Source organism: Citrus sinensis, chromosome 4, assembly GCF_022201045.2.
Source record: "Citrus sinensis cultivar Valencia sweet orange chromosome 4, DVS_A1.0, whole genome shotgun sequence".
NCBI classification, from domain to species: Eukaryota; Viridiplantae; Streptophyta; class Magnoliopsida; order Sapindales; family Rutaceae; genus Citrus; species Citrus sinensis.
The window spans coordinates 22,580,640-22,602,451 of record NC_068559.1 but is presented as its reverse complement, the minus strand read 5'-3'; the positions used below and the strand labels follow the sequence as shown (position 1 = coordinate 22,602,451).

At 34.2% G+C, this 21,812-nt stretch overlaps 3 protein-coding genes across 11 annotated transcripts; 2 read left to right on the top strand and 1 right to left on the bottom strand.

The window, feature by feature from the left end:
- Positions 1-195: 195 nt before the first annotated feature.
- On the top strand, positions 196-4,374 carry LOC102612886 (4-hydroxybenzoate polyprenyltransferase, mitochondrial). 9 transcript variants are annotated; one of them, XR_008053980.1, is made up of 10 exons: positions 196-827; positions 1,267-1,388; positions 1,638-1,707; positions 1,828-1,977; positions 2,542-2,677; positions 2,762-2,858; positions 2,966-3,055; positions 3,260-3,331; positions 3,504-3,563; positions 4,080-4,374. XR_008053980.1 is itself a non-coding variant. In XM_015532016.3 (8 exons), the coding sequence occupies exons 1-7, from the start codon at positions 285-287 to the stop codon at positions 3,327-3,329; spliced, it is 1,188 nt and encodes a 395-aa protein (XP_015387502.1). In that variant the 5' UTR covers positions 200-284; the 3' UTR covers positions 3,330-3,331; positions 4,080-4,374. The 9 variants fall into 9 exon arrangements, 2 of the variants coding, with proteins under 2 accessions (XP_015387502.1, XP_006484555.1); XR_008053979.1 differs by having other exon boundaries at positions 3,260-3,337; XR_008053982.1 differs by lacking the exon at positions 3,504-3,563.
- Positions 4,375-7,262: 2,888 nt separating this feature from the next.
- LOC102613479 (probable metal-nicotianamine transporter YSL7) lies at positions 7,263-10,975 on the top strand. The gene is made up of 6 exons (XM_006484493.4): positions 7,263-7,995; positions 8,654-8,817; positions 8,920-9,017; positions 9,103-9,237; positions 9,355-9,544; positions 9,643-10,975. Exons 1-6 carry the CDS (start codon positions 7,590-7,592, stop codon positions 10,762-10,764), a joined length of 2,115 nt encoding a protein of 704 aa, XP_006484556.2. The 5' UTR covers positions 7,263-7,589; the 3' UTR covers positions 10,765-10,975.
- A 551-nt stretch (positions 10,976-11,526) lies between these two features.
- On the bottom strand, positions 11,527-14,914 carry LOC102624519 (probable metal-nicotianamine transporter YSL7). Its single transcript, XM_006484523.3, has 6 exons — positions 14,326-14,914; positions 13,842-14,005; positions 13,626-13,723; positions 13,399-13,533; positions 13,113-13,302; positions 11,527-13,014 (listed from the first exon to the last, which is right to left on the bottom strand). Exons 1-6 carry the CDS (start codon positions 14,699-14,701, stop codon positions 11,923-11,925), a joined length of 2,055 nt encoding a protein of 684 aa, XP_006484586.3. The 5' UTR covers positions 14,702-14,914; the 3' UTR covers positions 11,527-11,922.
- Positions 14,915-21,812: the final 6,898 nt, after the last annotated feature.

The following is a 21,812-nucleotide window of genomic DNA, read 5'->3' as shown; positions in this document are numbered from 1 at the left end:
AGTATTAGAGTTAGATGAGAGACAATATAATGGTTATTGAATATTGCAAACAGAAAATATTTTATATTATAACTTTTTATGTTGGTTTACAAACCAGTGAAACAACACAACACGCACAGCACAGGGAGTTTAAATGAGTGATCTTGCAAACGTATTCGTTAACTAAACTTTTAAAAAACTACAAGGCCTTAACTGTAAATGACACTAAAATTTTAACCACGCGGGCAATTCGAGCGTGCGTGGCCACAGAGTACGCTACAGAGTGGGACGAAACTTTTAGTTAGATGTTCAAGCATGGAGCACAACGGCATAATTTGCGAAAAATGTCGTCGTTTTCGGTGCCTCGCGTTTTCCGGAGGAGCAGATACCTAAAACCATCGTTGTCTCTTCTCCTCAGCGGCAACAACAATCCATCTAATCCAGTCCTAAACCCTAAACTTAGCCCTCATGTAGCCAAATTGACGAATCATTACCGTTGGATGCCAAATTCTGAACAAAATTTCAGATACGTATGGGTAGCAAGCATCTGTACAACACCGTCGCAGTCAAGTGTTGAGAAAGAGACTAGTAGTAGTAATGAGAAATCATCGTGGATTGACTTGTATTTGCCGAGACAAGCGAGGGCTTATGCGAAGCTGGCTCGGCTTGATAAGCCGATCGGGACGTGGCTGCTGGCTTGGCCTTGTATGTGGTCAATTACAATGGCGGCGCCACCTGGACACTTTCCGGATTTCAAAATGATGGCGCTCTTTGGCTGTGGCGCTCTCCTTCTACGCGGGGCCGGGTGTACCGTTAATGACCTCCTTGATAGGGATATTGATAATATGGTAACTGCTTTGATTCTACCTCGCCGTATTTGATTTTAATCTTTGACATTTTCAATAAATTTTTTTTCTTTTTTATTTGCTAATAATTTTGGTCTTTTTGGTTAAATTAAATAATGCCTTAGTGATGTTTTTGAGCTGGTACTTTCGCAAAACCCTTTATTGATACTCACATGGAGAAGGGAGCAGAAGAGCTCAAAGTTCACATTGAAGTTTCGAAAATCAGTAGACATTTATGAATTCACTAATGATCATCTGTAACTTGCTTAGTTGTTATAGTGGTTTGAATGAGTAGTTTTTTTTTTAATTTAATTTAGGTCCTGTCAAAATCCATCCCTCCATATTTTTTGCGTATTCAACTGATTGTGTGAAGTGTTTCTTTGAAAAATGACTGTTTCTTTAAGAGCTGGATGATTTTATATTTGATATTTGTGTAATGCAGGTGGAACGCACAAGGTTAAGGCCCATTGCGAGTGGTCTTCTAACACCGTTTCAAGGACTTTCTTTTCTTGGGTTTCAATTGCTTTTAGGTCTTGGGATTCTTCTCCAGTTGAATAATTTTAGGTTTGTGCTTTTCAACCTATCGATATATACTTTTCTGATTACCTATGTCCAAAGAATTTTGCAAAATGAGCGGAGTCAAGTAATGTTGCCAACAACATCCTACATAAAACTATGAATGGAATTTGTTGCTTATATTAGGCCTTTGATTTTCTTTTTTCTGTTTTGGTTTGTTGATCTGGTTAATAATGAAAACTGCATATATATGAAGCATTTGTGCTTCTTGGGGCTGATTTTGCTTATTTTTAACAGCCGCATTCTGGGGGCTTCATCTTTGCTGTTAGTCTTCTCCTACCCCCTCATGAAGAGGTTTACTTTTTGGGTAATGATTATATACATATATATAAGTACTTTCTGTTATTTTGTGACTCTTTTTTTATCTTTGAGGAATTGTTTTGTGTGAACTAACTTGTGCTTATGTAATTAAATTATTCTGGTTCAGCCTCAAGCCTATCTAGGTTTGACCTTCAACTGGGGAGCCTTATTAGGATGGGCTGCAGTCAAAGGGAGTTTAGATCTGGCTGTTGTGTTCCCAATGTACATTTCTGGAGTTTTTTGGACTCTCGTGTATGATACAATATATGCACATCAGGTATAATGATATGTCTTTTGAAAATTATAATCGCTTTATGCCGTGCCCATTCTTTTCAACTTCTTATGGAATTAAAGTCTTGTGGAAATTTTGGTAACAGAAGATTCCTAGGGTTATGAAATAGCTTGTTCTCACGTCTTTGGGGTCTGTTAGTTTTCTTTCTCATTTTTCTAATTTGTTTGCTTTTAGAAAGCAAAGAAAAAACTCTTGTCAGACAGCATTAAAAAAAATGATTAATGAGGCCGGGCAGTTATTAAAGTTTACCAGAAGTTCATTTCAGACACTTTTTAGGTTCTGGGCTATTCTCTTTTTCAACTTTACTGTTTAGGTTTTTACTTGGGCACCTTTATATTCAATAGAGCATACTGATCTCAGCTTATCTTATGATCATTTAAAATGTTCATTGTTGTCTGATTTTTCAATATTCATCTATTTTAGTGATTTAGAGATATCTTCTCATAATTGTTTAAAGATTTGACATTCAAAGATCTAATGAGATGAAGTAAAAATAAATAGATGATTTTCACTTTTCTAAATAACGAATGATGTTTGAGAGGTGTCCAGGATAAAGAAGATGATTTGAAAGTTGGTGTAAAATCTACTGCTTTGAGATTTGGGGATTCTTCTAAGGAATGGACTACTGGGTTCGGAATTGCATGCATAAGCAGTCTTGCCCTCAGTGGATATAATGCTGACATTGGTATTTACTTGCTCTTGGTTGTCTTTTGTTCCTCACAACTTCTTTCATTAGTTATTGTTTGAGCCTTTTTTTTCTTTTGCACAGGTTGGCCATATTATGCTTTCCTGGCAGCTGCATCAGGACACTTAGGTTGGCAAATATGGACAGTTGATTTATCCAGCCGCGCTGATTGCAATAGAAAGTACGTACTTAGTCCAAACAAGTAATTTGATTTCAGTTACCATTGAGCCTACTTATTTTCATTCTTGAACATTAATATTTATTTTCCATTTTATGATTTGATCACAGTTATTCCTTGTACATTTTTTCAAATTTCATGTGTAAACGTGAGGAAAGCAGCCTCTACGGTCACTTTCACCTATCTGCCTGAATTAAATAGTCCGTGATCTATTTCTCCAATTATATTTTCAATTTGTTGATTGTCGAGTTGTAAGAGAATTGTATCTTGAAATCAGGCTCATTGCTTCTAATTGACATTGTTACAAGCTTTAATGCGTTTTAATGCTGGCAAATATGTATTTATTCTGCTGTTAACATTATCAACTACTTAACTTCTTCCATTTTTTCTTTCCATTGTTACAGATTTGTGTCCAATAAATGGTTTGGTGCAATTGTTTTTAGTGGGATTCTATTTGGAAGACTCATGCAATAAAGGTAGAGGTACGTTGACCTCCTAGAATTTGTAACATTTGCGGTATAACTCACGAAATTCATCCATGATTGATGTTTGCTTGATGATATGGTGATCTTTATGAATTGGCGAATTATGTGTTTTTAACTATGTATTTGTTCGCAATTATCTCTTGTGTCTGTATTATGAATGCAGATTGAATTTTTGGAGTAGGAAGGTTTTGGGACAGAATAAATATCGCAAGCGCTTAGCATGGTAGCTCTATATAACAGATTATTGTTCCTTTATATATTCTTTGTGCGTGCACCTGCAAATGCTTTCATATTCAGTTTCTCAATTCCAGTATAGCTGCTAGCCAAAAAAATATTATTTTATTCTTAGAATGTTATTTTCTTATTTTAAGTTGTGTTGATAAAGTTTATTGTTTGCAAGTAGTTCAGGACACCATTCACACTTTCCTGATGGAAACTTCTTATTGGGGCATATGCTATCAATTTCTTTATGTGGTTAGAAATTTTCATTCATTGGCAGGCTTTGGAAATTATGGTTCTTTTTTGCATTAATCATTTTAACATTGCACTTTTGCATTTGTATGTTCTTTTTCCATGGACATGAGCTACAAAAATGCTGAATGGCTATTAACAAAATGAAACTAGATATAAAAATGTTTGTTTCATGTGATTATTCACAGCTATGCAGCTGTGAGGGAATTGCTCATCTCATATTGACAATGTGGTTCAGATAAATTAATTTCACACTCTTATGAATCAGGTATCAGATGCCATCTCACGGGTGGAAGTTCTGGGCAATTGTTTTTGCAGATTTTAGATGGCTGGGACAGGTTTGGCTAATTTTATTCTGCCAATTTTGCTGCATTTTAAGTTGAAAATAGAAAAGATTTTTCTAAATTAGGATCGCTGTACTTCATATGAGGGTTAGCATCAACTTTTGGTATAGGATCATTAGTGCTTGTTGTATCCCATATTGGAATTGTAGATAGTGTTGTAACATTAGATGAATATTATTCAGAAGTAAAAATATGCAGAGATCTCTTACTTTTCAAAAATATTTTCATTTTTTTTTGGTTATTCATAAGTGGATGAGATATTATGTCCATGAGTTGGGCACATTGTTTGTAATGTTTCATGTAGTTTTATTTTTTAATTTAAAGAGCAAATAGATATTTTTATTAGAAATGTTGAATGAATCGACTTGTTGGGTTTGGATCTCAGAATAAGGATCCAAATCTACTGTGCATTGAGGGTAGAAAAGGCTTTTTCCTTCCGCCCTAATTATTTGGAAGTAGATCTGACTCATTTTATCCTATAAATTCGGACTACGCCGCAACAGAACAGTCTGTAGAAAGTCCTAATAGATTTGTAAGTGTGAATATTAATTAGTACATTGTTATCTTTTCTTCATCCCAACCACATGACCTTAATCCTAACAATAAGTCTCAAAAGCATTTTTGAGAATGTTCAAGAGTGTCGTAACGTGTGGCAGGGTGTGATTTAAGAATTAATTGTGAATATTAATTTGTACATTTTTATCTTTTCTTCATCCCAACCACATGATCTTAATCCTAGCAATAAGTCTCAAAAGCATTTTCGAGAATGTTCAAGAGTAACGTGGGGCAGAGTGTGATTTAAGAATCCAGCTCCCACAAGTGAGTATATGTGTAAGATCTATAAAATTTTGCTTTGTGGTAATGTTATAGGTGTGCATTGGGTCCAGCTAACTGAATGAATAGGCTGTAATGGCCCTGAACTCAGGAGACGTGCAGAAGATATGATATTAAAGTTCGTGTCAAAAAAAATGTTGGTGAAGGCTTAGGTGTCGATCGTTCTTTTGTCTGAATTTAATTTTTTGAGATATTTATTTGTTTTGTACTGCTTGTATTTTTAACATATCTCTTATTGTCAGATACTTTTACCTGAATTGAAAAAAATCACTTATCTAAAGTTTGATATTTAGGTGGAAAATTTTAATTTCAAATCTCATAAACATTCTTAACAAGTCATGCATTTCATATATTATGTATTATCTAATATTTTTGTATTATCCTCGAATTTATTTTTTTTAATTGCTTTAAATTTTTATTCATATGGTAACATTAACTAAACCAAGATATTGAACAAATCATATAGTCATCTATTGTGACGAACGAAAAGTAAGACCACAATGTTGGTTCTATAATGAAAGTTGATGTTATAATTACATATTTTATTTTATAATTAAATTAAGAAACAATGATAATATTGTTTTTTAATGCTATGAAATCAATCAGCTTTTTAAATTTCTAAATGTGAAGAATAAATATATGCATCACTTGAAAGAATATTTATGTGAAACTATTAATTTTAAAATTTTTCTGTTCAGATGTTGAAAAAAAAAATATGTCATTTAAATATTTTCATTCAGATCTCTTCGGATTTTAATTAAATTCAGATTTATTCAGGTTCAGATAAAAAACAAACACAATTACTTTCACTTCTTTATAAGTGAAAAATCAGCTTGATATGGGATGAGAGTAGTTTTCAGCTTTATTAGTACAGTATTTATAGATTTATGAACTATGCTTGGTAGACACGCATGTCATATATAATTGATTTTTTTTTTTTTTTATGTTAATAGGAAAGTCCTATCATTAACATCAATTTTAATTGCAAGAAATTAACGCTTTGGTACTCGTAAGAGCAGATTGGTTTCATTGGGAAGCCATTAATCAGAAAAAGGAAAAAGACCTATATTTAGAATACGATTTGTTCGAGAATTTCATAGTCAAGTCAATTTTCAAGCCACACTTTCAATAGCCAATTGATTTGTAACCATTAATTACTTTCATTTCCATAAATTGTAATGACAGTGCAAATGCAGGTTGTCGTGACAGCTAAGGGCCAGCTTGAAGCATTAAATTTCAACAGCTATTTAAGGAAAATGCTTTGCAAATACCGTAATGTGATTGCTTTGCTCGACTCCAATCCCAAAATTCTCAAGAGTTTTCCATTATTGTCACAAACCGAGGAATTGCAAAATACAGCGTACATGTTAATTGTGGCTCAAAATTTCAAGTTAATTATCCTAAGCCGTGACTAAAAGAGCATTGGATGTTTCATCTCCCTAAAACATATCATTACTCAAATTTCTTAATAAAGTCGGTACATTGCAACCTTTTCGCCTAAATTCTCGATAAATTTGTTGTAACATTTTTTAATTGACTGAAAGGTACACATAGTAAGAATTTAATAAAGCAAGACTAATACAAATAAAAATACTTATCCAATATTCCTTTTCATAATATTTTTCTTTGTATTAACAATGAAAAATATTATCCTATTTCGAATACTAAATTGTATGACCTATGGATCCCTCTCTTGGATTCGAGGCCACTTGTGAGATAATCACTGTATTATGTTCATATCTAAAGCACGTAGCATAATTTAATTCATGAATATATAATACGTTGGCCTCGAATTTCCACTATAAATTTATAACTAGGTCATGTGTCCCATCCAAAAAATATATTGAAAACATACATACTTCACATCTCACTGTGCATACATACTGCTCAAATAAACATAGATGCACTTAAAATGCAAAACATGCAGTAACGTGTATCGTAGACCAAACTCAACTATTCATAAATTAAGAAAAATGGATAAATAGAAAAATAGTGTGTTTGTACCTTAGTGAGTGAATATGATTAATATACAAAAAATAAAGTAGTGCTTATATATAATTATATGACATAACTCAACTTCGAACATAATACATAATCAAATATGAAATCAAACATAGAATACATAACAAAACTACATCAAATAATGTTTACGAAAGACAACTGTCATACTCGCCTCGAATCCGACAGAAGGATATGGGCACGCCATGGTTGAATATCTCATTTGTTATGAAGAAATTAATTTCATTTACTAGATGAAGTATCTATTTTGTTGTATAAAAAATCATCTAATAATCCCATTCTAATTGAAGTGTTTCATTCTTACCAATATTTCGAAGCAGATTCGGCTTGTTCTGCGCTCAAATGTGTATCCAACCTATCAAAACCATTTATATTAATTCCATAATTAGGTGATCGAAAATCTCATATATATATATATATATATATTCACACATGGTAAAACAACGAGCACTGTTTTAATTCATGCCACCTTTGTTATTTACAGTTACACAAAAGCCTCTCCTCCTTTCATTTTCACAATAACATTAAACCAAACCCCAAGAATCTGATCAAATCTTCTTTGAGTGCAAAGCCAAGGCAATATGGAGAGAAGAGGAGGAGGAAGTTACAACAACAATAACAACAACCATGGAGAAGAAGAGAGGCAGCAGCAATGGCATGATCATGATGCAGAACAAGATAAACTTATGGTTGAAGAAGCCTTCAAGAACGTGCCTGTGCCTCCATGGACCAAGCAAATAACATTCAGGGCAATGGCCACAAGTGCTGTTCTGAGCGTTATTTTTAACTTTATTGTGTGCAAGCTTAATCTCACAACTGGTGTCATTCCTTCTCTGAATGTTGCTGCCGGGTTGTTGGGATTTGCACTTGTCAAATCTTGGACCACTCTTCTTGAAAAGTTTGGCTTGTTGAAGCAACCATTTACGAGGCAGGAAAATACTGTCATTCAGACCTGTATTGTTGCTTCCTCTGGAATTGCTTTCAGCAGTATGTTTCTTTCTCAGCTTTTGTTATTGTTTTTTCGCTTCAAATACATTGTTTGATGTGTGAGTAACTCATAATTAAACAGTTTGCAGTATATTAAGTTTTGGGATGAAATTTGGAAACAGAGTTATAGAAACGATCAACTTATATTTTTTTCTGAAATAATTTTAATAGGTATAGAAATCTAACGTTCCTTTTCTTAGATTGTAGATCATTTGTTTCCAAAAACAGAAAAGTGTATAGAAGGGAACTGATATTCATAAACACATAAAAATCTATGTGTATAGGTGGGTAAAGCATAGAGTTTTTGTAAGTAAGATGAATTGATTTGAATTGTCCCTACAAATAAATAAATATGGTGGGATTTGGAGACATTTATGTTCTTGGACTTCGTATTTTAAAACACATCTATTTGGTTAGAAGAACCTGAGACTTATAAAATTAATCTAGATGTCTGGTCTTATTATTAAAGTAATGAAACATATTATATTTTGATCTCTTATGAAATCTTAATATTACTGCTCTGATTGCAACTATTTCATACGAACAGATTTTTCAAAACATGGTGTTATGTTTTTGTCAGCACAGTGAGTGAAAATAGCTGCAAATCATTTAATATTTTGTCATTCTAATTATTACTTTTGGGATGTTAATCACGTAGGTGGTACTGCCAGTTACATGCTGGGAATGAGTCCTAAGATAGCTTCCCAGGCAGATGGGGGAAACACCCCGGCAAATATTAAGTCTCTCTCCATTGGCTGGATGATGGCTTTCCTCTTCGCTGTCAGCTTCCTGGGCTTGTTCAGCATTGTGCCCCTGAGAAAGGTACACAAGCAATAAATCTCGATCATACGTGAATAAGTAATTTACGAGCATCAAAAGATCATCTTATTTTTGTTATTACTAGTTGAAATTGTTTTCTATTAGGTGATGATTTTGAAGTACAAATTGACATACCCAAGCGGAACTGCAACTGCCTATCTTATCAATAGTTTCCACACGCCGAAAGGAGCCCAGCTAGCCAAGTATATGCATTAACTCACGAGTAATTTTATTAATCGTATATTATGTTTTTCTTACATGTTAATCAATTAAGTCAACTGCTTACAGGAAACAGGTAGCTATGCTGTTCAGAAGTTTTGGCTTCAGCTTTGTGTGGGCATTTTTCCAGTGGTTTTACACCGCAGGTGACGGCTGTGGATTCAGTAGCTTCCCTACATTTGGCCTCAAAGCCTTTAAACAAAAGTAATATTCCTTTCCCCCTGCCCCTTGTCTCTATGAATTACAATCTCCATGTCTATAAATCAATCAAATGCTTTCTAAAATCAATCATGATTGTCTGATACCAAATTTTGTTCACAGGTTCTTTTTCGATTTCTCATCTACGTATGTTGGTGTTGGAATGATTTGCCCTTACATGGTTAACATATCTTTGCTCATCGGAGCAGTCCTGTCATGGGGAATCATGTGGCCTATCATCGAAACAAAGAAAGGTATTTGGTATAAAGCAGAGCTATCCGATAGCAATCTTCATGGCATGAATGGATATAGGGTACTTGCTCATCCTAATCTTTCAAGACAGGTTACTAAATTAGTAAATTTCTTATTAATCATTTGTCAAAATTTCATTTTTTTTTTCATATGCAACAGGTGTTCATCGCTATTGCTATGATGCTTGGTGATGGTATTTACCATGTTGTGTACATGATTGTCACCACCTCTCGTAGTCTTGTTCAGCAATACAGTTCAAGGCGGAAAGCAAATTCTACTGTTTCTTCCGAGGTTGGCAATGAGAGCTCGCAAATAGTAAACTTTGATGATCAGAGACGAACTGAGTTCTTCTTAAAAGATCAAATCCCCAATTGGGTAGCTGTTTCAGGCTACATACTCCTTGCTGTTGTAGCCATCATTGCCGTACCCTTCATCTTCCATCAACTGAAATGGTACCACATCCTCGTGGCCTTCTCATTTGCCCCGATTTTGGCCTTCTGCAATGCCTACGGATGTGGCCTGACTGACTGGTCACTTGCCTCCAACTACGGCAAGTTCGCGATCATCATTTTCAGCTCTTGGGTTGGCCTAGAACACGGAGGCATCATCGCGGGGCTTGCTTCTTGTGGAGTGATGATGAGCACAGTTTCCACAGCTTCTGATCTCATGCAAGACTTCAAAACAGGATACCTCACTCTGTCGTCTCCTCGGTCTATGTTCTTCAGCCAGGTCTTCGGGACGTTCCTAGGAGTTGTCCTGTCACCACTCGTCTTCTGGTTCTTCTACAACGCGTACCCAATTGGGGATCCAGAGGGTACATATCCATCCCCCTATGGCCTTCTCTATCGCGGCATTGCCATTCTTGGAGTTGAAGGTGTTAGCTCCCTTCCAAAGCATTGCCTCACGCTTGCCATTGCCTTTTTCGCTGCTGCCATTGTTTTGAACATCATCCGAGAAGTGTTGCAGCATGTGGATGCCAAGTGCAAGATTTACAGGTTCATTCCAAGCCCTATGTGCATGGCTATTCCATTTTATCTTGGGGGTTATTTTGCCATTGACATGTGTGTTGGGAGCTTGATACTTTTTGTATGGGAGATGAAGGACAAGAGGTCGGCTGCTGACTTTGCACCGGCAGTGGCTTCCGGCCTCATCTGTGGTGACTCTTTGTGGAGTGTGCCGGCTGCTATACTCTCACTTGCCAACCTTAATGCTCCTATTTGCATGAAGTTCCTTTCTGCTGCTACCAATAACAAGGTTGATGCCTTTTTAACTGGATCTTGATGTGTACTTAATTAATTAGTTGGCTTAATTTTAGGTTAAGTTTATTTTTTTGCTATATATATTATTCTTCATATGCTTTTGTAGATTTCAAAAAAAGAAAATAATAATAATTAGAAAGGTGTTTCAGAGTTGTATTATATAAGTGAATGTATCAACAATAGATGTTTCTTTTCAAGTTTGAATTAAGTCTTATTTAATAATAAGAGTTTTTTTTTTTTTTTTTCCGTAACATATGTATATAGTAAATTCCTATGGGGAAATGTAGCATATTCCTATGCTTTTTCTTACCGAATGAGAGGGAGTCTTTGCTAATATTTTCATTTCGCTTTTGCTGCTTCGTACGTTATGCTTATACGTACATGGCATCATTTTGGGTGGTCAAGTTGCTAATATTCTAAGGGGATACTTCAATTTTGAGTGGGGATATGTGGAGTTCGTTGTATCGGCCTCTAAAGTTATTATCGTTTTGTCAATTAAGCTATTAATTTCTTAAAATTATATTAGTGCTCAAAACCCCCCCAAAAAAAAAAATCGTTATTGCTAGGTGTCTGGGAATAGTCATTTTTTTCTTTCTTTTTATTTTGTTACTCTTTAATTTCTTTATCCCATTCACAATAATAATACGAATAAGACTTCAATTCCTCCGTTTGATCTAGAGAAAGAACATACAAATATTTCTTGAATATTGGGTCAAAATGAAGATTAATTTCTTAGAATTCAATAAGCATCTTGTATTGATTTCATCATATGTAATAGCTTATATTCACAAATTGCTTATCACGTACATACGATGATTTTTTATACGAGTAAATTATCAAAATTCACAAATTTATATATTCATCCACGCCATGGGATGAATATATTTGGATGTTTGTACTGTACAAAACAACAGTAGTAATAATGAAGCTATTAAACTTGCTGGAACCGCGCAAGTAACAGAGAGTAAATTTTTATTTTATAACATAAAAAATTAAAAAATTGCTTTAGATATTCTAACAAATGAAAAACCTAGAGCTTTCTCCAAACCAAATTCATAACCCCCCCCCAAAAAAAAAAACTTTAAAAAGAAAAAAGAAAAGAAAAGAAAAGAAAAAACTGCATATGTACGAATCAAATAACATGAAAAGCAAAGCAAAGCTTCACTGGAAGACCAAAAAATTAGCGACCCACCAAATATCCATCGACCTTGTTATTGGCAGAGGCTGAAAGAAACTTCATGCAGATGGGAGCATTAACCCCAGCAAGAGATAGCACAGCTGCCGGAATCCCCCACAACGAGTCACCGCAGATTAACCCCGAGGCCACGGCCGGCGAGAAGTTATCAGCCGAGGTCCTGTTCTTCATCCTCCACAAGAAAAGAATCAAACTCCCAACGCACATGTCAATGGCAAAATAACCACCCAAGTAAAAAGGAATGGCCATGCACATAGGGCTTGGTATAAATCTGTAGATCTTGTACTTGGTTTCCCTACGCAGTAACGCCTCTTGAATGGTGTTGATGGCGATCGCGGCGACAAAGAATCCGATAGCAAGTTCAACGCAATGCTTGGGGAGAGAGCCTAAACCTTGAACTCCAAGTAATGCAATGCCGCGGTACAATTGCCCGTAGGGTGCCGGGAATGAGCCCTCGGGGTCACCAAGAGGATAAGCCTTGTAGAAGATCCAAAAGACTAATGGGGTTATGAAGCAACCTAGGGCTGTGCCAATAACTTGGCTTAAAAACATTGACCGAGGTGATGAGAGAGTCAAGTATCCTGTTTTGAAATCTTGCATTAGATCAGATGCTGTGGCAACGATGCTCATCATGACCCCACAAGAGGCAAGGCCGGCGATGACTCCACCGGTGTCTAGGCCCACCCAAGCACTGAAAAGGATGATGGCGAGTTTGCCGTAGTTGGAGGCCAGTGACCAGTCCGTGAGACCGCAGCCATAGGCATTGCAAAAGGCCAAGACTGGAGCAATTACGTAGGCAACAAGTATGTGGTACCATTTCAGTTGATGGAATATGATGGGTACTACGACGATGGAAATGGCTGCAAGGAAGATGTAGCCAAGGAGAGCTGCCCAATTTGGTATCTGGTCTTTGAGGAAATATTCTTTTCTTTGAAGCTCATCATAGTTTGTTATTTGAGTGTTTTGATCAGCAACTTCGGCACCCCATGCATTTGCAAGGCTGCCGAAGGTTTTGATTAGCATCAAAATGACATGGTAGAACCCATCACCAAGCATCATAGCAATAGCTATAAAAACCTGTCAAATTTGACCAGAAAAAAAAATGTAATAATGTTCTAGAACAAGGGAGATGCCTGCGACTAGAAAAGGAAAGAAGAATCGAAAAATTGAAGTACCCTATATCCTTGAAGGCCATGGAGACTACTATCAGGAAGATCAGCACTATACCAGCTACCTTTGTTTTTCTCTATTAAAGGCCACATGATTCCCCAGGACAAAATAGCTCCAATCATCAGAGATATGTTGACCATGTAAGGGCAAATCATTCCAACACCAACATAAGTCGACGAGAAATCAAAGTAAAACCTGTAACAAAATAAGCGTGTTATTATCAATTTGAATATAGAGACTTAATTAGTCCAGAACAATAGTTAGGGATGTATATATAAAGATGAATCTTACTTCTGTTTATATGCTTTAAGACCAAATGTTGGGAAGCTGCTGAATCCACAACCATCGGCAACGGCGAAAAACCATTGGAAAAAGGCCCATGCAAAGCTAACACAGAAGCTTTTAAGTAGCACCGCAACTTGTTTCCTGTATATCCATTGGAAGAAACACATTAATATATATATATATACACAGACTACTAGCCTCATCAGTAATCGTACAATGATGAGGGTACTTACACAGCCAGCTTGGCTCCTTTGGGTGTATGAAAGCTGTTGATTAGGTAAGCAGTGGCAGTTCCACTAGGGTAGGTCAGCTTGTACTTCAGGATCATCATCTGTGTGTATATATGATATACGATTAAATTTTTAATATGATAAAATAACAGCCAGTTATATATAAAAGAAAAGAACAAATTGTTATAAACATGAACTAAGATTCAAATTTGCAATTACCTTTCTTAAGGGCACAATAGAGAACAAGCCAACAAAGCTCACAGCAAAGAGAAACCCAAACATCCAGCCTAAGGAGAGTTGCTTCACATTGGCTGGTGTGTTCCCACTATCTGCCAGTGCAGCTACCCTTGTACTCATTCCTAGTAAATAACTCGCAGTACCACCTATTGGATTTACAATAACAAACACATCATCGTTAACAAAATTTGTACAATACACACACACACACACACATCATTCATATTTGTTTTTCTTTTTTTTAAAAAAAACAACCCCTTAAAATGAGTTTCATACTTTATTTATTTGCACTATTTTATTATTACTAGAAATCGAGCGACTAAAAGGTAAAGACTTGGATTGTAAATATGTTTAGATGTCGTAAAATCCCATTTAATTTTTGCTCCACAGTTATATTTTCTTATGATGATATATAAAACAACATTAAGAAAATGATTAATATAAATAAAGTCTAGAGAGCACATACTGCTAAAAGCTATTCCCGAGGAAGCAACAACACAGGTTTGAATGACGGTGTTCTCCTGGCGAGTGAAAGGCTGCTTCAAGACACCAAACTTTTCAAGCAAAGATGTCCAGGCCTTGACAATGGCGAAACCCAACAGCCCGGCGGCGACGTTGAGGGATGGTATCACGCCGGTGGTGAGGTTAAGCTTGCAAACAATGAAGTTAAAGACGATGCTCAAGAGAAGACTCGTAACCATTGCCCTAAAAGTGATTTGCTTCCTCCATGAAGGCACCTCCACGTCCTTGAAGGCATCCTCCATCACTAACTTTTCACCATCATGATCATCTCCTTCTTCTTCGGCTTTAGGGTTTCTGTCTCCACTATTTTTATTCTCCATTGATTTGCTTTTCCTCTATTATGACTCTGTATTGAGTGTCGAAATCTAGAGTGTATTTATCTTGAATCTATTATCCGAAATTGTTATGGAAGTCCAATTAGTCTAAAATTCTGCTAGCGGCTTGAGATATTGAGAATCTTTAATTATGTAATTTAAATTAGTGGGAAACTGATGGAAATCAGATTTTGCCTAGGATAAGGAAATTGTGTTTGTGCAGAAGTACAAGTTCTTAAATCAATTAAATTAGGTTAAACTAGTGAGAAAGTCTTACATAGTATTATCATGGTAGATCTCTTTTGATAAAACTTTGACACGTGTGCAATTTTTACATGTTTTCCACGTTTTCGTCTCTCACATTTGGTCAAATTTTGAAACATTATGAGTAAGTACTCATGGGTGCATAGGTGGCAAGATTTTATTTTATGGATACTCAGATGATAGGTGCACTTAATATTGCATAGTAAAACCTTTATAGATCAATAATGTGAGACCATACGAAATATATTAATTTATAGAGTATACATACTAATTCAACGAACATATATTTAATGAACTAAAAATTTATTGTATTTTTCTAATCTAGTCTTCAGTTAAAAATGAATTAATCCATTAACTACACATTAAATTTAGGGGTGGATGCAGTGTTTTGTTTAAAAGAAAAAATAATAAATTTTTAAATAATCCCTGTGAAATTATCAAATAGTTCCGTTCTTCGAGTTTCTACAGCCACAATAGAGAGAACATTTTCAGCAATGAAATTTATGAAGAATGAACTTCGGAATTGGATGGAAGATGAATGGATGAATGATAATTTGATTGTTTATGTAGAAAAAGATATATTTAATAGTGTTGATAATGAGTCTATTGCACAACGTTTTCAGAATATGAAATCGTGTAGAGAACAATTATAAATGTATTATAAAAAAATTTATATATTCAATTTTTAATTTTTACATTTTGCTATTATTTAATTTAGCCCCCGATAAATTATTTTTCTAGATCCGCCACTGATTAAATTAACCAAAAAAATCAAAATCTTTGCAATTTGAGAGTTCAACCTAGAACTTCTAAAAACATTAAACAAAATTAGATATAAAATCTAACTAGGTTCAAAATTCAAGAAAAAAATAAGTGAAAAATAGAATCATATTTTTTAAATAAAATATTATAACAATTATTGGTAACTTTAAAGAATTATTAATTTATTATATGAGTAGGACCATGAACTATATGAGGGTTTTCAAAAAAAGGAAAAAGTATTGTATTATTGATTTACCCTATTAGCGATATTTCTAACTCAAGTAGACCCAAAACTCAAGTCCCAATATCCTTTTTAATTTGTTTTGACGATTATTATTTAAAAAAAGGGAAAAAAGTTACTAACTTTCATATTTCATCTAGAAAGAATAAATCTTCTATGCACAATTGACATTACAATTTAATAACAATAATTAATCATATATCATTGGAATAAGATTTATGTCTGGCGGTGATATCTATAATTCGGTTGTGGTGTCTGCACAGATACGATCGATTTACTCTTATATTTACTGTTTTGGTTAATTTAATTTTATGTATTTACTCATGCATGTGTGTGTTCATCTAATTAATTAGGATCAAACATCAATTTCGTGCTTAATTAAACATCAACTAAACAAGTCTGCGTACGAGTGGGCGTATAAAAAGAATCATTAGGATTATATTTGATTGTTTGAAACTCCATCGTCATTCTGACTCTATTGTTGAACTTATAGGATGTGGGGAGACTATAAAAATTTTGGACACCGAAGGAATGTCACTTCAAGTTTAAAAATCGAAGAAAGAACTTATCAACCAGTGGTGAAGGAGTGTGTGGGCTAAGCTGGCTCTTAACTCAGTCAGATTTGGGAAAGGTTTCTAATTTTATTTGCCAAACTATTACTGCTTCAATTATAAAATTGCCAGTATTGTATATTACAAAATTGCCAATGTTGTAATTCACTGAAGGATTACAAAATTGCGAGTGCTGTAATTCATTGAACGATTTTACTAAGTTGCAATTAATGTAACCCACATATTATATGTATAAATGAGTAACATAATAGTGAGATCCACCTGATTTTTGTATTGTTTTAAGCGGGTTGTAAGTTATATTAATGGTGCATTTACTTGTCAGTAATTGGAATGGGTTGGAATCAGAATATGCTGGAATCAGAATGAGCTGGAATGAGAATGGGGAATGTGATTCAAAATAAATTGTTTACTTGACCTACATAAATTAGAATCAGAATGGGCTGGAATCTCATTGATGTGTTTATTTTATTTTGGAATCGAAATCAGAATGAGGTAGATTGTAACAAATTACTAAAAAGTACTTAATGAATTATTGTCATAATTATTATTTTATATTTTAATTATAGTGATTATTTATTCAAAAATTATTATTATTATTAGTAATTATTGTCAATAATATATTAATATATTAATTAATTGTAAAATTTTCATTTATTTAATTATAATAATATACTGATTAATTATAATAATTATATTAATTATTGTTATAAAAACATATTAATTATTGTCATTATTTATTCAAAAGCTATAATTATTAATATATTATTGTTAATAATATAATTATATATTAATTAATTATAATTATTAATGTATTATTGTTAATAATATACTAATATATTAATTAACAGTAATAATTATATTAATTAATTAAAAATATATATGAATTAATTAAAATAATTATATTAGTAATTATTATAATAGTATATTAATTAATTAATTATAATAAAAGTATATTAATTATTGTGATTATTTATTCAAAAACTATAATTAGTAATAATTATTGTTAATAAATATTAATTGATTAATGAATAATAATGGTGTTATACCATGCTTGTTGGTAATCCCAGTAGGAAAAAGTATTGGGCTCCATGTTCTTCAACCATTTCAATCCAAGATTTAATGGGCATGGATGGATGTGCTTTCGTAGGATTGGTTGAAGAACATGGAGCGTTGTCAAAATTTGATGAACAGTCCAAATTGACTGTTAACATGATCAAAGATTGGCTCTCCTCTTACCAGAAGGAAATAGGATCGAAGGATGGATGTGCTTTCGTAGGATTTCAATATTAAAAACTCTAATTAAACAATTAATGGATCGGCTTTTCCAAATTTTAAAATAATAAATTACCAGCTTTGATTATGGAGTTCTTTAGGTCATACAGTGATCAAACAAATTTGAACGCGGTAAGTCAAATTTTAATAACTAATTGATACGTGGCGTTGTTAAACCAGATCGATGCTACACAAAGTGAAGCCTTTGGACCCAGATCTGACTTAGAACAGATCAATAGTCCGCACGTTCGGGTTTCCAGCCGATATACCAAATCAGTTTTGTTTTACCAAATAAAGTTAAGTCACTTTGAACGTGGTTGATTCTTTTTATTGGGCTATTATCAGATTTAAATTAGGTTCTTTTTAAAGGTTTGGGTACATACACAGTACCAGATCCGGATCCCGGAAATGGTGCTCTGAAGGAATGGAGGAAGAAGAGAAGATTTACAACTGAGGATCGAGATCCGGTCTCTTTGCCTCGGAGGAATATAGAATTTATATAGCAGATCTGATACAGATCAGTCTGCTAACATGCTTTGAAAAGAAAAATGCTTTAAAATAAATTGCTGAAATTTAAATGTGCATAAAATTAAATTGCAGAAAAGTAAATGCTTTAAAGTAAATTACGAAAATTTAAATTACATTGAAATTTAAAGAACTGAATTTAAACATACATTTTTGCTTTCTGGCTTTACAAATTTTCAAATCTTTCCAGAAGGGAAGATTGAAAAACGGGAAGATTGAAGGTAAAGAACTAGTCTGATCACCCAAAGCTCTTGTGATAGAACTATTGTGTAAACATAAAATTTCTTTGGAACCCTTCGGAGAGAGAGAGGTTTTTTAGAGAGAAGGGGGAGAAGTAGAGAGAGAAGCTTTGAAGAGAGAAATGAAAAACCTGAGGAGTCTGAGTCTTCCTCTCGGTTTATATACAAAAATCTTTAAACTGTTCACTGTAGCGGGACTTTAAGTGCACAGTAACATCTGGAACTCTGCACTGTTCACTGTAGCGGGTTTTTAAGTGCACAGTAACAATTGGATCGTATCTTTGAATAGTAGATGCTTTGTACATATACAGAAATACAGACTGACGTACAATACGGGTGAAGAGACATGTGCGCTCTCACTTGTGTCCAGGGGACCACCCGAAATACTTCTTTTCTTTTTCTTTTCTCTTTTTTTTTTTTTTAAGTAAATAATCAAATAATTATTTACAATGCTTTATCGGAGAGAAAATGCCAAAACAGTCATCTTCATTATCGTCTCCGAGAGAAATAAAAGGCTCTTCATCATCATCAACATCTTCATCTTCATCTTCAGAGGAATCTGCAGCTGAGGACTTTGATCGTGAGGCGAGGAGCTGTTCCATGGCTTTGAAATACTCATCTTCAGTTTTGGCGCTTGCCAAAAGAGACTGGGCTTTGGATTTTTGAGTTAGGAAGGTCTGTTGGGCTTTAGAAGCTTCCAGGGTTGGTTGAAGGAGGTTTTTAGAGGAGAGCCAATCTTTGATCATGTTAACAGTCAATTTGGACTGTTCATCAAATTTTGACCACCATTTGACTTTAAAGGTTCTTTGAAGGATGACTTGGGAATCTTGGTTGTGGAAACGCAGGTTCCACGAACAGACCCATGGTAGGAAGAAATTTGCACAAAAGCAAAGAAAGGGGGGAAATCTTTTTTCTGAGATAGAGGGTAAATAATGGGCCTTGAAGAGGTTTAGGCAATTTGTAGCGTTTGGTGATAAGATTTGTGGAATTGGGCCAAAATGATTCCACCAATGCTGAAACCAATTTGGAAGGCTTTGAACGGTTATCTTTGTGTTGAAGAAAAATAACCAAGAATGGGATTTTTTAGGGTTTTGGATAAAAAAGGTGTTATACCATGCTTGTTGGTAATCCCAGTAGGAAAAAGTCCGACAATGTGGTAAACGGGTTTCAAAATTTAGAGGGAAGGTTTTAAAATTGTGGAGTAGGTCACCCCACTGATTTGGGCTCAAAACTTTGAGGATTGTGGCCGTGGAATAAGCCGGTTTTGGATGGGCTTTGTCAAGAAAGAAATGTTTGAATTTAACTGATTCAGTTATTTCCAAAATGCTTTGATAATAAGACTGGGGTTTTGTCAAATCCCATGGTTTGAAAAACCAGCCTTTGGGAAAAAACTTTGAAATGCTTTGAAAATGATCAGAATGGTAAAATCCATCTTCTAAAGAAAGAATGTTTTGAAAATGGGTTTTATCAAACCAATCGGAGGTTTTCTTTGAAGGTGTTGGCTGAGAAAGCACAATTTGGGAGGATGAGCTTTCAGTAGAGACAACAACATTTTGGGAAGAGGGTTTTGAAATTTCAATTTCCTTTTGAGGGGAGATTTGGCTTTGAGAAAGGTTTTGAAGGGCGAGCATGAGCTCAGGTGATTTTGTAATGGAACTCATCCATTGCTTTACTTGGTCATCAGAAGAAACAAATTTGTATTGGGCTCCATGTTCTTCAACCATTTCAATCCAAGATTTAATGGGCATGGCAGAAGAAAGTAATTTTTCTTTAGAAGGGGTTGACTGAGGTTCTTTGGAAGGTTCTTGGGAACCAGTGTCTTTGAGAACTGCTTTACCTTTATTCTTCTTTGGCGGCATTATCTGTTTTGAAGAAATTCCCGAGTTAGAAAATCAGGAACAGAATTTTTGTCACCTTTAATAAATTCAATATCAAAATCAAAAACACTTAAAATAGCTTGCCAACGTGCAAAAATTTGTTTTGATGCAATGTTTTGAACATCTTTTTCTAAAACATGTTTTGCAGCTTTGCAGTCAATTCTAAGTAAAAATTTTTGATTTAATAAATCACTTTGAAATTTTGTAATGCATAAAACAATGGAAAGGATTTCTTTTTTGATGGTAGAATAATTTTTCTGGCAGTCATTCCAATGAGCAGAAACATATTGAACTATCTGTTCTTTATCATTATCCATTTGTTTCAATATTCCTCCATAACCTATGTCAGATGCATCAGTTTCAACAATTTTAGGTAATGCAGGATTTGCAAGAAATAAACAAGGAATATTTTTTACAGATTACTTTATTAATCTAACTATTTTGGTATGTTCTTCTGTCCATGCAACAGGATTCTTTTTTAACCTATCATGCAAAGGTTTAGACATCCTATTGATATTAGGGCAGAAATCAAGAACATAATTTAAACTACCAAGGAATCTTTGTAATTGGGTTTTGTCCAAAATCTTGTCCGGGAATTTATCCGCAAACAAAAATGACCTTTCTATAGGAGTGATGGTTCCTTTAGAAATATGATGTCCTAAAAATCGGACTTTTGTTTGGAATAAAGAAATCTTTGAACTAGAAAGGGCTAACCCAGCTTTTTTAGTAACAAGATGAAAAGTCTTTAAATGTTTGAAATGTTGATCAATACTTTGAGAAAAAATCAACACATCATCTATGTAAACAATGCAAAACTCAGAATAGGAATTATAAATATCATTCATGATTCTTTGAAATTCTGAGGGTACATTTTTCAAACCAAAAGGCATTACTGTCCATTCGTATTGTCCAAAGGGAACAGTAAAAGCTGTTTTATAACGATCATTAGGATGGATTTGTATTTGCCAAAAACCAGACTTCATATCAAATTTAGAAAAAATGAAAGCTGAACAAAGTTTTTGGAGCAAATCTTTTTTATTAGGTATTGGGTACCTAATCCATTTTAAAGCTTTATTCAAAGGTTTGTAATTTATCACAAGTCTAGGAACGCCTCTTTCTATTTCAGAATTTTTGTTGACATAAAAAGCGGCACAAGACCAAGGGGACCTTGACTTAACAATGAGTCATTTTGACTCTAAATCTTTGATTTCATTTTTGCAATGTTGTTCCAAATCCATGTTCATCTGGATTGGACGTGCTTTGGTGGGTATTTGTTTTTCATCAAAAGAATTTTCATAAGGCAAATCTACCAAATGTTGTTTCCTATTCCAAAAGGCAGATGGTAAATCAGCACATATTTCTTTT

What these genes read in the sequence shown, in the direction of transcription:
- LOC102612886 (XM_015532016.3), top strand. Translation starts at nt 285, where the DNA reads ATGTTCAAGCATGGAGCACAACGGCATAATTTGCGAAAAATGTCGTCG. An exon ending in ATACAATATATGCACATCAG is followed by an intron (nt 1,978 to 2,541) that starts GTATAATGATAT and finishes AGAGGTGTCCAG; the next exon opens with GATAAAGAAGATGATTTGAA. An exon ending in CGCGCTGATTGCAATAGAAA is followed by an intron (nt 2,859 to 3,259) that starts GTACGTACTTAG and finishes CCATTGTTACAG; the next exon opens with ATTTGTGTCCAATAAATGGT.
- LOC102613479 (XM_006484493.4), top strand. Translation starts at nt 7,590, where the DNA reads ATGGAGAGAAGAGGAGGAGGAAGTTACAACAACAATAACAACAACCAT. An exon ending in GCATTGTGCCCCTGAGAAAG is followed by an intron (nt 8,818 to 8,919) that starts GTACACAAGCAA and finishes GTTTTCTATTAG; the next exon opens with GTGATGATTTTGAAGTACAA. An exon ending in CTCAAAGCCTTTAAACAAAA is followed by an intron (nt 9,238 to 9,354) that starts GTAATATTCCTT and finishes TTTTGTTCACAG; the next exon opens with GTTCTTTTTCGATTTCTCAT.
- LOC102624519 (XM_006484523.3), bottom strand. Translation starts at nt 14,701, where the DNA reads ATGGAGAATAAAAATAGTGGAGACAGAAACCCTAAAGCCGAAGAAGAA. An exon ending in CTCGGGAATAGCTTTTAGCA is followed by an intron (nt 14,006 to 14,325) that starts GTATGTGCTCTC and finishes TAAATCCAATAG; the next exon opens with GTGGTACTGCGAGTTATTTA. An exon ending in CTATTGTGCCCTTAAGAAAG is followed by an intron (nt 13,724 to 13,841) that starts GTAATTGCAAAT and finishes ATATACACACAG; the next exon opens with ATGATGATCCTGAAGTACAA.